A 14,920-nucleotide genomic window follows, 5' to 3' on the forward strand; every position below is an offset into this window, starting at 1 on the left:
ACAAAAAAAAAACAAAAACAAAAACAAAAAACAAAACAAAAAAAACAAAACAAAAAAACCCTACAAAAGTGTATCCATTAGAATGTGAGCTGATTTCTCAACAGAAACACTTCAAGCCAGAAGGTACTGGCATGAAGTATTTAAAATAATGAAAAACAAGGAACTGAACTCAAGACTACTCTATCCAGCAAAGCTACCATTTAAAATTGAAGATAAAGAGCTTCCCAGACAAAAAAAGGCTAAAGGAGTACATTACCACCTAATTTGCACTGTGAGAAATGTTAAAGGAAGTGCTTTAAGAAGAAGAAGAAATCAAGTGAGAGAGGAACATAAGTATTAAAAAAATTGACAATAAATACGTACCTATCAACAATAACCTTAAATATAAGTGGACTAGGTGCTCTAATCAATAGACATAGGGTAGCTGAATGGATAAGAAAACATAACCAATATATATGCTGTATACAAGAGACCCACCTCAGAACAAAAGATTCATTCAGACTGAAAGTGAAGCGATGGGAAAAAATATTCCATGCAAATGGAAATTTTTAAAAAGCTGGTTTAGCAATACTCATATCTGACAAAACAGACTTCAAAACAAAGGCCATAGTAAGAGGCCAGGAAGGACCCTACATAATACTGATAAACATATACACACCCAATAAAGGAGCACCTAAATATATATATATATAACTTGGGAGAAATGTGTTATAGTACAGTCACAGTAGGAGACATTAACACCCCACTGACATCACTGGCTAGATCTTCTAGATCAGTGGTCGGCAAACCGCGGCTCATGAGCCACATGTAGTTCTTTGGCCCCTTGAGTGTTCTAATGCCACTTCTTCAAAATAGACTTGCCCAGGCCGAAAACTGACTTCTACGCATGGGCCACGGAGTTTCAATCACACTGTACGTGCGTGCCCACACGTGGTATTTTGTGGAGAGCCACACTCAAGGGGCCAAAGAGCCACATGTGGCTCGCGAGCCGCGGTTTGCCGACCACTGTTCTAGACAAAAAGTCAACAAGGAAACCATAGCCTTCAATGACACACTAGATCAGATGGATCTAATTGATATTTACAGAACAGTTCATCCCAAAGGGGCAAAATACACATTCTTCTCAAGTGCACATAAATTATTCTAAAAGATAGACCACATGTTAAGACACAAAATAAGTCTTAACAAATTCAAGAAGATTTAAATCACATCAAGCATCTTCTTGGATGGCAATGGCCTGAACTAGAAATCAGCTACAATAAAAAAAATACTTCAAAAACAATCAAACACACGGAGATGAAATAGCTTGTTATTAACCATGAATGGATTACCAATGAGATCAATGCATAAATCACAAACTTCCTGGAAACAAACAAAAATAAACACACAACAACCCAAAATTTATGGGACACAGTGAAAGCAGTCCTGAGAGGGAAGGTCATAGATTACATTCTCTCTTTCACTCTATCTTGTTTTTTCTGTTACCTCAATTTGCTTTATTCTCATAAAAGAACTCTCATATGGCATGAATGAATGAATTAATGAATGAAGCCAAGTGAAGGGTCTAGCTTAGCGTTTCTCAATGTGGGTGCTATTGAAAATTTGGAATGGATAATTCTTTGTTGTGTGGATGTCCCATGCATTACAGGATAGTCAGCATCCCTGGCTTCTCTGCAGCAAACGCCACTAGGCTTTCCACACATTGTGATGACTAAATATGCCCCCACACTTGCAGATGCCCCTAGGGGAGGCAGTATAGCCTCTGGGCTTACTTCCATCGTAGATAAAACAGCCCAACTCTCTGTCACCTAGTCTTCATATCAGTTTTTGAAAACAATTTTGATTGGCTGAAATAGGAAAAACTCAAACGTACAACTAAACCTACAACTTAAAGAATTAGATAGAGAACACAAGAAAAGTCCAGAGAAAGTAGAAGGAAGGAAATAATAAAGATCAGAGTGTAAATAAATGACATAGAGAGTAAAATAAATAAATAAATAAATAAATAAATAAATAAATAAATATCAGTAACATCAAGAGCTGGTTTTTGAAAAGATAAATAAGATTGATGAAGCTTTAGCCAGACTTACCAGGAAACAAAGTAAATAAAATAAAAAATGAAAGAGGTGAAGTAACAACTAACACCACAGAAATACAAAGGATTGTAAGAAAATACTTTGAACATATATATGCCAACAAAGGGGACAACCTGGGTGAAATGATAAATTCCTAGAAACATACAATGTGCCAAAACTCAATCAGGAAAAATCAGAAAACCAGAATAGTCTGAAAAAAACTAATGAAATTGAAGCACAAATAAATAAATAAATAAAAACCTGCCAGCAAACAAAAGCCCTGGTCCAGAGGACTTCAATGGGAAGTTTTATTAACATTCAAAGAACTAACACCTATCTTTCTCAAACTACTCCAAAAAGTCCAAGAGAAAGAAACACTTTCAAGCTCTTTTTATGAGGATTGCATTATCCTAATTCCAAAACCAGATAAAGACTCTACAAAGAAAGAAAATTACAGGCCAATAACCTGCTAAACATAGATGCTAAAATACTCATTAAAATATTAGCAAATCAGCCAGCAATACATTAAGTGGGATTTAATGCAGGGATGAAAGAATGGTTCAATATTTGCAAATTAATAGACATGATGGACCACATAAACAAAATGAAGGATTATAATCATATGATCATATCAGTAGATGTAGAAAAAGCATTCAACAAATACAGCACCCATTTATGATAAAAACTCTCAGCAAAGTGGGAATAGAGGGAACATACCTCAACATAATAAAAGCCATATATGACAAACTACAGCCAATATCATACTGCCAATGGGCAAAAACTAAAAACATTTTCTTACACTTTTTTAAATATATTTTTACTAGAGGCCCAGTGCACGAAATTTGTGCATGGGGGTGTTGGGGGGGCTTTGTCCCTCAGCCCAGCCTGCACCCTCTCCAATCTGGGGCCCCTCGATGGATGTCCGACTGCCCAAATTGGGCAGTCGGACATCACTCTCACAATCCAGAACTGCTGGCTCCCAACCACTCGCCTGCCTGCCTGCCTGATTGCCCCTAACCACTTCTGCCTGCCAGCCTGATCATCCCCTAACCACTCCCCTGCCAGCCTGATTGATGCCTAACTTATCCCTTGCTGGCCCGATTGCCCCTAACTGCCCTCCCCTACAGGCTTGGTCCCCCCGCCAACTGCCCTTTCCTGCAGGCCTGGTCCCCCCCAACTGCCCTCCCTTGCAGGCCTGATCTCACCCCCAACTGCCCTCCCCTGAAGGCCTTGTTGCCCCCAACTGCTCTCCCTTGCCAGCCGGGTCGCTTCTAACTGCCCTCCCCTGCCGGCCTCGTCGCCCCCAACTGCCCTCCCCTACAGGCCTGGTCGCCCCTAACTGTCCTCCCCTGCAGGCCTGGTCACCCCCAACTGCCCTCCCCTGCATGCCTGGTCCCGCTCAACTGCCCTCCCTTGCAGGCCTGGTTGCTCTGAACTGCCCTCCCCTGCAGGCCTGGTTGCCCCAACTACCCTCCCCTGCTGGCCCGGTCACCCCTAACTGCCCTTCCTTGCCAGCCTAGTCGCCCCTAACCAGTCGGACATCCCCTGAGGGGTTCCAGATTGGAGAGGGTGCCAGCCAGGCTGAGGGACAATCCCCCCTCCCCCGTGCACGAATTTGCATATTACCTATCTAATAAAGAGGTAATATGCAAATTGACCATCACTCCAACACACAAGATGACCGCCCCCATGTGGTCAAAGATGGCCACCCCCATGTGGACACAAGATGGCCTTCACAAGATGGCCACAAAATTCGTGCATGGGGGGGGGGGGTTGTCCCTCAGCCCAGACTGCACCCTGTCCAATCTGGGATCCCTCGGGGGATGTCTGACTGCTGGTTTAGGCCCAATCCCACAGGGATCTGCTGACTCGTAACTGCTCACCTGCCTGCCTGCCTGATTGTCCCTAACCACTCTGCCTACCGGCCTGCTCGCCTCCAACTGCCCCCCCTGCTGGCCTGCTCACCCCCAACTGTCCTTCCTGCCAGCCTGCTCACCCCCAACTGCCCTTCCTGCCGGCCTGATCACCCCCCAATGGTGCTCCCTACTGGCCTGATCACCCACAACTGCCCTCCCCTCTTGGCCCCTAACCGCCTCTACCTCGGCCCTGCCACCATGCTTTTTCCAGAAGAATGTCCGGAAGGTCTCCTGGAAGGTCTTCCAGAAGATCTCTCAGTCTAATTAGCATATTACCCTTTTATTAGTATAGATAGAGGCCTGGTGCACAGGTAGGGGCCGGCTGGTTTGCCCTGAAGGGTGTCCCAGATCAGGGTGGGGGTTCTCTTGGGGGGCGGGGGGGCTTGGGTGAGGGGCCTGTGGTGGTTTTCAGGCTGGCCATGCCCCCATTGGGGTGGGGGTCCCCACTGGGGACGGTGCTGGCCTGGGTGAGGGGCTGAGGGCTGTTTTCAGGCTGTCCACACCCCCTTCAGGGTGGGAGTCCCCACTGGGGTGCCTGGCCAGCCTGGGTGAGGGGCTGATAGCTGTTTGCAGGCTGGCCACGCCCCCAGCAAGGACCCTCACCTCGATGGTGGTGTGGCCAGCCTGGGTCAGGGGCTGAGGGCCGTTCACAGGCCCCTCCCTTGGCTGCCAGCCCGGGCAACCCAAGCCTCCCGTGTGCTCAGGCTGGCTCTGTGGCCGCCGGCCACAGGTCCCTCCTTTGGCGGCCGGCTCAGGCAGGTGGGAAGTTTGGCTTCCTCCATTGCCGGGTGTGACCCAAGCCTCCCACCTGCTCTGGCTGGCTCCGTGGCCACTGCCATCTTAGTCCCGCTAATTTGCATATCCCCTCCTGATTGGCTGTGGGCATCGTGGAATGACGGTCAATTACCATATTTCTCTCATTAGTATAGATTGATTTCAGAGAGAAAGGGAGAGGGAGAGAGAGTAGAAACATCAATGATGAGAGAGAATCATTGATTGGCTGCCTTGTACCCATGCCCCACTAGAGATCAAGCCCACAACCCGGGCATGTGCCCTGACCAGGAATCCAACTGTGACCTAATTCATAGGTCGATGCTCAACCATTGAGCCACTGCAGCTAGGCAAAACTAAAAGCATTTTCCTTAAGATCAGGAAAAAGACAGAGATGTCCACTTTCACCACTCTTATTCAAGACTATGGGCCTGGTGCATGAAATTCATGCACTAGAGGTTGGGGGTCCCTCAGCCCAGCCTGCCCCCTCTTACAGACTGGGAGCCCTCATGGGATATCCTACTGATGGGATATCCCCTGTGGGGAGCGGGCCTAAGCCGCAGTCTGGCCTCCCTCTGCGGGAGGCAACTGGGCTGATCAGGGGAAGGTGCCAGCCCCATCACCCTGCTGCTGCAGCCACTGCCAGCCACTGCAGCTGCCAAGGTGTTTTCATCAACATGGACTCCAGTCCCTTCACCATGAAAAATTGACAACTTTCTTTAGGCATTTTTAAGATTGTGTCTTTCATGGGATATGACATTTCTTTCTTTCTTTTTATTTTTATCCTCACCTGAGGATATTTTTCCATTGATTTTTAGAGAGTGTGGAAGAGAGAGGGAAAGACAGAGAGAAACATCAATGTGAGAGGGACACTTTGATTGGTTGCCTCCTGCATGAGCCCTGACCTGGGCCCCGGCCAGGGAAGAGCCTGTAACCTAGGTACATGCCCTTGATCAGAATTGAACCCAGACCCTGCGATTGGCAGGCCAAGGTTCTATCTACTGAGCCAAACCGGCTAGGGCAGGATATGACATTTCTTAGACCCTCCAGCAGCGGACCTTCGTTTTTTCCTCCAGGAAAAACCCTAGATCACCTTCTTGGATTCTTATTACCCAAGTTACCAAGAACATTACCAGTGGCATACAAGGAGCTTAGCCAACGAGCAGTCAGAAAGGGTGTTTCCTCTGCAGCTCATGCACAGAGGTGGGACTGCTTGCAAGCTGAGGCTGGCACCACCCCCCCATCTCCGGGCCTGCTCAAGCCTCCACCGCGGCTTGGGAAGGGACCCCCGCTTCACTCAAGCCTCTGCTGCAGCTTGGGCAGGGTCCTCTGGCACTGATCAAGCCTCTGCCACGGCTTGGGCAGGGCCCCCCAGGTCTGCTCAGGCCCTGTTCAAGCCTCTGCCGTGGCTTGGTCTGCTCAGGCCCTGCTCAAGCCTCTGCTGTGGCTTGGGCAGGGCCCCCTGGCTCTGATAAAGCCTCTGCCATGGCTTGGGAAGGGCCCCTCCCGCTCTGCTCTGGCCCTGCTCAAGCCTCTACCACACCAGCCCTGGCTGCTCGTCACCAAGGCCCCATAGGCCAGGGGCATTCTGGGACCCTGGCCACTCAGGGCCTATGTGCAGGCCTACAGGCTCTGAGTGGCCTGGGTCCCGAGGATGTTCCTGGGACCCAGGCCGCTTGGCGCCTGCGTATGCAAATTAACCTGTCATCTTTGTTGGGTTAATTTGCATACTCACTCCTGATTGGCTGGTGGGTGTTGCGGAGGTATGGTCAATTTGCATCTTTCTCTTTTATTAGTGTAGATCAGTGATGGGCAACCTTTTGAGCTTGGTGTGTCAAACTTCACCAAAAAACTGAGCATAACTCGGGTAGTGTGTCACTTTGAGGAAAAAACTAACTCCAAGACTCTAGTTGCAAATGTTTCATCCTCAGGAGCAGCAAATGTTTCATCCTCATCATGCGGCCGCGTGTCATCAGAAATGGCTACGCGTGTCAGTGCTGACACGCGTGTCATAGTTTCGTCATCACTGGTGTAGATAGTACTGGAAGTTCTAGCCATAGCTATCAGACAAGAAGAAGAAATAAAAGGCATCCAAATTGGAAAGGAGTAAGTAAAACTGTCATAATTTGCAGATGATATAATATTGTATATAGATAACCCTAAAGACTTCAGAAAACTATGGAACATTAAAAAATGAAATAGAGGAAAATATAAACAAGTAGAAGCATATACCATCTTCATGGATTAGAAGAATTAATATCATTAAAATGTCCCTTCTACCCAAAGCAATATCCTGAGAATCCCGAAACACCAATCAGAAAGAACATATTCATGCTTATATTCATAGCAGCATTACTTACAATAGCTAATATCTGGAAACAGCCCAAGTGCCCATCTGTAGATGAGTGGATGAAAAAAGCTGTGGTACATTTACATAATGGAATACTATGTGGCTATAAAAAGAAGAATCTCTTACCCTTTGAGACAGCATGGAGGGACCTGTAGAGTATTATGTTAAGCAAAATAAGCCATTTAGAGAAAGACAAATTATCACACAATCTCACTTATATGTGGAATCTAATGAACAAAATAAATTGATGGATAAAATAGGTCCAGCAGTATGGATGCATGGAACAGAATAATAGATCTCTAATGGTGAGGTTGGGAAGGGACAGGAATAGATTAACAAAGGAACATATATGCATATATTCATAAGCCATGGACACATATAATCGTTTGGGGAAGGCCTGGGGTGGGGCAAGGGTTGGGTGGAGGGGGGCAAAAAGGGAGAAAATGAGAGATAGCTATAATACTGTCAATAATAAAAAATATGAATAATAAATAAATTTTAAAAGAATGATACTTAATACTAGTAAAAGATAAATATTTTATTTGGATGGTAGAAATATTTTAAAATTTCTTTAACATATATATTCTTAAAATTTCATCTAAACATTAGTATTCAACCATTTAACACATTTTTATAAAATACCTATTTCAAACAAGGCACTGTGCTGAATGCATATACAAATTAGATAAATCTCATCTATCAAAGAATTTAAGGAAACACAGTTGTATGCAATGGGCTTTAAGAAGTTCAGAGGCGAGCTCCACATTGCACAACTCCAGGGGGAGACATGAGCCTAGACAATTAGAGAGCATTCCAGAGCACAACTTATGTTTCATCCCATATGAATGGTACTCCTCTCCTGATAGAAATCAGGGAACACATCACAGTGCTGGTGGCAAAAAAAAACAAAAAAACAAACAAACAAAAAAAAAAAAACTGCTTTGGAAGAATGGGAATGATGAAGGAACTAATGTGTGTTCCAAGAGAGCCTCGCTGAGGTAAAGGGAGGGAGGCCGGAGCTTATGAGAAATGTCTACAAACAAGTATAACAGGCTAGTATAACTGAAGCCTACGGTACGACAGAAATGGCAGGATATGCCTGGTGAGAGGGTAGGGAGAAATTGGTTCCCGGGAGGCTAAAAATCCATGTGGAACAAAATCAGCAGGCCATTTTAGAGGACTAGAGAGACAGATGTGTGTAGGGTCAATAATAAGGGAAAAGAGTTTGAAAGCAAAGAGAGAAAATTAAAGGCAGCGGATACATATGGAGGACCTAAATGCAGTTCTTACAAAATGACTGGCCAGAGGGTTGCTGCAGTGGTTCAGGTAAAAGGCAGGAATGGAGAATGGATGGAGGGGATGTCACTATGACTGAGAAGTCAGAATTGATTTGTTCACTAACTAGGAACTGGACAGGGCTATAGGCACAAGGAAGAAGAAAGCGTCAACGATAGTGTGCTGAAATATGAACCACATGCCTTTTCTCTCCACTGGTGGCCTCAGAGGGGATGATCATCTATATTGCATTCCCTGGCCCAACTGGTCACACAGCTAGCTGACCAGCTGTGGACACCCAGTTAAAGCAGGTGCCACCACATGCTCTTCCTGGTAACCTAGACTTGGGGTCCAGCAAGACTAGGCTGAGCTGTGAGGCCCTGGCTGAGAAGTCAAGGATATGGCAGACAGAAACAAGGGCTAAGGGGTGGGTAGGGATGAAGAAGTCAGGCTGTGGAAAAGGGGGATGAAGCAACTGCATGCATGAAGAGTAACAACTGCATTTTGTTGCCCCAGAAAATACAGATGCGAGAGCTGCCTTTTTACTGGTAAGTTTTATATTTCCCATCACTGGGTTCAGTGAGGATGCTCTATATACTGTCTAAATAATGTTCCTTTTAATTTGAGCCAGGTAGTGGATTCAACAACAATTTATTACACACCTATTTTATGCCAGGCATTGTGTTACATATGTACCACGGGGAGTGAGTTCTTCCCTCCTGAAAGGGTCCTGATTAAAATGCAGGTAAAGGACGTCAAAAAGAAAAGCAAGCATTCGTTTTTAATCTTTTTTTTTTTCTTTTTTCAGAAAGGGGCTTGTGAGCAAGTGATAGAGAGATGACTGGTTTAGACATGTTAAGCTAGAGATCCTGGGAGGCCATTCGGGTGGACATGTTCCACAAGTCCCAGCCATATTGAGCAAGCATGTAAAAGAGTTGCAGGACTGAAAACACAGATTTGAGAGATGTCAACAGAGAGGGAATAATGGAAGGATGTTGCAGTGGATAAAATCTCTGGGTAGAAAGAGAAGAAGCTAGGACTGAAGCAGGACTCACACTTAAGAAATGGTAAGAAAATGACAAACCCTACCTTCAGTTCTCAGCTTAGGTACCCTCCCCTCCAGGAAGGACTCCCTGGAGCTCCTTCTATGCTGGGCCCCGCTGCACTGGGTCCCTGCCTATTACCCAGTGAGCCCACACAGCCGGGCCCCCCCACGGGAGCTCCTGGAGGGAAGGAGCACATCCTGTTGCCTGGAGAGGCCCAGCACCCAGCACCCCTCAGGCTCCTTGTTTGTGGAGTGAATGAAAGAGGACTCGGAAAGGAAGAAGAGTTAGGAGAATGCTATGTGGACAGAAAGCAAAGGAAGATGGAAAACTTCAGCCATTGCCAAAAGGAAAATTAGGATGAAGTCCAAGAAAAACAACAACAACACATCGATTTAACCATGGAGTGGAGCATACTAACCCATCCCAAGACCAAATGGCACAAATGATGAGGATAATATACTAGTAGGTTATTTCAGAAGTTTTAGACAAAGGATTTAAAGATGTACTTCCAGATTTGACAGAGGAGATAAATATGTGTAGAGATTACAGCATAAAGTTTTCTCATATTTGCCCCACTTGCCTTCATAGCCACTGTTTGAAAAAGTGGAAGACCCGGATTCTTGCTTTCTATTGGTACAAAAGGTCACTTCAGGGTCACTTTGATCATTCCCAAGTGACCCACTGGCTTCTTCTACACTCCAGGTCTCTGTGTGCTGTTGACTCAGGATGTGACACTTCATTTTCTCCATTGCTGCTATAATCATATCTGCAGCATAAAAGTGGGCATTTTCCTATAGAAAAAATCATCAGTTAAAATACAAAAGGATAATCAACGTTTTTTCATTGAGGTACATTAGATTTTAAAAAACCAAGAAGCAGGCACTCTCCCTACCTGTGCCTTTCCCTTCCCTCTCCCATGCCACCCCTCCACCCCACCCCAGGCACATTACCGTTAGCTTCCTCACTCCCAAGCTCCAAGGGCTCCTCCTTTACCTCCATAAATTGTCTCCTAAGCCCATTTCTTCTAGGAATTACTTTTTCTACCTCTGTAGTTTACTAAATACATGTTCTCTTACAAAAAAAAAAAATATCAAGAAGCTATATTTAAATGGAGTTAATTAGTATAGCCCATATCTTCCAGACATAAGACATAGTCCACTGCAATCAATAAACAACCCAATTTGTATTGTGATATAAAACCCTAGGTTGGTGGTGGCCCAATGGTTGACATCATTCATCAATCACGGCAGACTTTCCAGCTGAGCATAGACACTGCCTCAGAGCCCTTCTCAGCTTGGGGCTCTTGGCAGCCTCCACCCTCTATCAATCAAATGCTGAAATGAAACCTACTTGCCATGCCTCATGAATCATAACAGCACTATCTAAAGGATTAACACTCTCTGTGGCGTAAAAAAAAAAAAAAAAGTAAAAGTAAAATATTCACCTTTTCTACATCAACTGGAAGCATGAATGCTTCTGGTGAGAAGGAATTTAACAAAATGCTTCTTCCATTGATTTGAACAGCACCTGACAATATAGCAAGTTATTAAAAATAGAGAAAAAGAAGTCCAAAGATTATTTACGAAAACAAAATAATTCTAGGGAGTGGCTTTTAAATATTGTTTTTTAATTAGCACAACTCTAGAATAAATTAGGATGACAAAAGAAGAATGACTCTTCTGGTGGTAGGGCTTGCAGATATTGCCTTAATGGTGATCATTCTACAAGAGGCCCTTGGAACAATAAGAACACCTGGAAGAACCCTGGGATGGAGGAGACCAATGAGGCAGAAAGAGAAGAGAGTTATGGAAACTACCTAAAGGAGATGAAGAAAGGTGAGAAGAAACAGTCTAGAAACAGCCATAAGAGTCATGGACTCACTTCTCTAACTCCCTGCAATTGACCACAAACTTCCTGTTTGCAGAAAGAAAGTATCTGAAAAATGTCAGCTTTGTTTCTCTACAATGGTCTTCCTCCAATCAAAAACAAGAAGAAACTGCAGAAAGTATATTCAGTTGACTCATCCAGTCTGTACCCTTAAGCAACTCCATTACTGGCAATGAACACCAGCAAAACACATGTGATTTCTTATTGTAGCATTTAAGTCAAAACATTTTTGTGAGAGCCATAAAAGCTGGGTTGTCCCAATCCACTAAATTAGAAGAAATTGCTGCCAATGTCTTGATGATTATACAGCTTTCAGGGTGACAGATAGACAAGCAGGATCACTCAAATCCCTTGCCTCATCTTCAAGGAAGCCACTGGTTCCATGGAAAACTTTTTTTTTTAATTTCAGAGCAGAAGGGAGAGGGAGAGGGACAGATAGAAACATCAATGATGACAGAGAATCATTGATTGGTTGCTTCCTGCATGCCCCATAATAGGGATTGAGCCGCAACCTGGGCATATGCCCTGACCAGGAATTGAACCGTGACCTCCTGGTTCTTAGGTCGATGCTCAACCACTGAGCCATGCTGGTCGGGGCCATGGAAAACTTTGAACCTCTTAGAATCAGAAGCCATCTTGAGTGGGCAAATTTTTTCAGAAAAGAGCAACTAGCTAGTACATATTGTAGGATATGAGGTCCATATGGCATTTGTTCCAACTACTCAGTTTTTCCACTGTAGTGAGAAAGCAGCTATAGACAAAACAAGCAAAGTGTTATTTGTGAAATCAGGAGGCTGGCTGAATTTGTCCAGTCATCGTTTTTGGACCCTGAACGTAGAGGAAAGTACAGACAGTGTAGATTCCAGTTCCAGCTCTCCATGTACCAGCTGAGTCTATGCATTAAAATTTCCTCATCCCTAAAAAAGAAGGAATTCTTACCATTTGCAGCAGCATGGATGGAACTGGAGAGCATTATGCTAAATGAAATAAGCCAGTCAGTGAAAGAAAAATACCACATGATCTCACTCATTTATGGATAATAAAGAACATTATAGCCTGATGAATAAAAAGATGGATACAGAGGCAGAGAAGCATCGAACAGACTGTCAAATTATAGCACGAAGGCTGGGGAGTGTTGGGGGGGGGGGGGGCGGGGTAAGAGATCAACCGAAGGACTTGTATGCATGCATATAAGCATAACCAATGGACACAAGACACTGGGGGGGGGGGGGGGTGAGGGCATGTGCGGGGGGAGGGGGGAGGGGGGGGGGAGGGGGGAGGGGAGGCCGGGGAAGGTCAATGGGGGAAAAAAAGGAGACATATGTACTACTATTTGTAATCCTTTAAAAAATAAAATAAAATAAAATGAATATATTATAGCCCAACAGGCATGGCTCAGTGGTTGGGCATCAACCTATGAACCAGGAGGTCACGGTTCGGTTCCTGGTCAGAGCACATGCCCGAGTTGCGGGCTTGATCCCCAGTGGGGGTTGTGTGGGAGGCAGCCAATTAATGGTTCTCTCTCATCATTGATGTTTCTCCCTCTCTCTCCCTCTCTCTGCCTCTCTGAAATCAATAAATATATATTTTTTAAAATAAAAATAAGTAAAAAAAATTTTCCTCATCCCTTGAACTGGGGTATTTATTAAATTAAAAGAGTAGAGAATGTGAAAGTGCTTTGTAAATGTGTAGATCCTATGCAAATGAAGGAACTGTGGAATTGTTTCTGACAGCTCAAGGGGTCTTTCCTTACCATTTTATCTAGGAAAGGAAAACCCTGCTGCTGCCACTAGAGATGCAACAGTCACAGGAAAATCCCAAGTCGTAGAGGCAAATGCCTGTTCTCCCCATTGCTGCCGCCCACAGCAGAGACAGAAAGACCTGATCACTCAGGACTTGTTTTTTTGTGTTTTTTTTTAATCCCATGGAATGAATCCCTTTACCAAGTTGAAGAAATACTCCCAAAAGACAGAGTGGTTTTTTAAAGGTACTCAGAGAGATTGTTGGGGTTGGGGTACCTATTTTCTATAAAGACAAAGTTACAGGATAATTTAAAATTGCACAACCACTTCTATGCAGTGATACAACAAATGATTTGGGTCAAGCGTATACTAGTCCCTAAAGAGACCCTTCTGTCACTATATAACTTGTCATAGTGGTGGTGGTTTGCAGGGAGAGGGCTTTCCCTTTTCTCCATGTTCTCTTCACTCTCCCCTGTGACGCAATCTAGTAGGAGACTAACCTCCTATCTGGCAACCACTAAATTTGCATATTACTCTTTGCCTGAGAACTATCCCAGCAGATGAGCAAAAATACATAAAAAAAGCCTATAATCAAAGTGTTTTATTTTGCTCACATTTGGTTCTTATTTATAGTTAGTCCACTGAAAGATTGCCCCAAATCTGCTACTCTTCAGCAATGATTCATGTGTTGAAGACTATCATCATCTTTGACTTTTCATAGTTTCCAATAGAACAAATAAATCCCATATTTTAGGAAAGGGGAGGACTGGTTCCTGCTAGTGAGATATAAATACATACAAGCATGCACACATACAAACTCACACACAACACATAGGCAGCTTTTTAAATTGTTCTGACAGAAAAAACTTCATTGACTACTTTACTTCATTGACTAACAGAAATATAAATTAATGCAAAGCATGAATATAAAATAATGAATATTTTAAAATAAAATAATGAATATTTTAAAATAAAATAAGCATTGTTATACAAATTATAACAATGATAGCTAATTTATTGATTCCTCAGTGGCATTTTGCGTGGATTATCTCCTTTTAGGAATTTCATTGTTTTAGGAATATGTGCATCACCTCATAGCAATGGGAACCCTTAATTTAATTTTTAAAAAAAGTTTTGTATAGCCTTTGGGAAATTGTGGTTACTATTTTTATTTTTATAAATATATTTTTATTGATTTCAGAGAGGAAGGAAGAGGGAGAGAGAGATAGAAACATCAATGATGAGAGAGAATCATTGATTGGCTGCCTCCTGCACACCCCCCACTGGAGATCGAGCCTGCAACCTGGGCATGTGCCTTTGACCAGAATCAAACCCAGGACCTTTCAGTCCGCAGGCCGATGCTCCATCCACCAAGCCAAACCAGCCAGGGCATGGTTACTACTTTTAAAACTGACTGTTTTCTAGTCACACTCTATCCAGGTAAATATAACAGGAAAGGCAAGTTCATTTCCTAGTAAGTACTGGGTGCTGGTGTGCAATGGAGCCCACTCAGTCTGGAAACACCAGCACAGTGAACTGAGAGTACTTCCAATGCCCGGCCTTGCAGGTAATTTCATAAACTGGAAGTCCCTGAAGGCACACAGCAGCTCAAAATTAACTGGTGGCATTGATTATCAACTACATTGAGCTAGGATGGCATTTCCCTGCAGTCTAAGGAGAAAGGAAATACTTGATTTCCCAGCTGTGACGGTCCAGGTAGATGGGCCAAAGACAATATTACATGAGTTAATGCACTGGCTTCTGGTCTAAGAGTAAACCCATGACATGTTTTTCTTATGAGGAAGACGGTGAGGCAGGCTTTAGACCTTTAGACCAAGACAAAGCCAGTGTGTGAACG

The 14,920-nt window shown here is 44.0% G+C and overlaps 1 protein-coding gene across 8 annotated transcripts in view; it reads right to left on the minus strand.

Moving 5' to 3' along the window:
- Nucleotides 1-14,920, minus strand: part of RUBCNL (rubicon like autophagy enhancer) — a 75,081-nt gene that overhangs the window by 33,579 nt on the left and 26,582 nt on the right. For all 8 annotated transcript variants that reach the window (XM_079778882.1, XM_079778879.1, XM_079778880.1 and 5 more), the window contains 2 exons: nucleotides 10,878-10,960; nucleotides 10,014-10,224 (listed from right to left, as the gene is read on the minus strand). In XM_079778882.1, the coding sequence (XP_079635008.1) occupies nucleotides 10,014-10,224; nucleotides 10,878-10,960 (294 nt within the window). The remainder of the gene's footprint in view (nucleotides 1-10,013; nucleotides 10,225-10,877; nucleotides 10,961-14,920) is intronic.

The sequence above is a fragment of the Cnephaeus nilssonii genome (assembly GCF_951640355.1).
Source record: "Cnephaeus nilssonii genome assembly, chromosome: 8".
NCBI lineage: Eukaryota > Metazoa > Chordata > Mammalia > Chiroptera > Vespertilionidae > Cnephaeus > Cnephaeus nilssonii.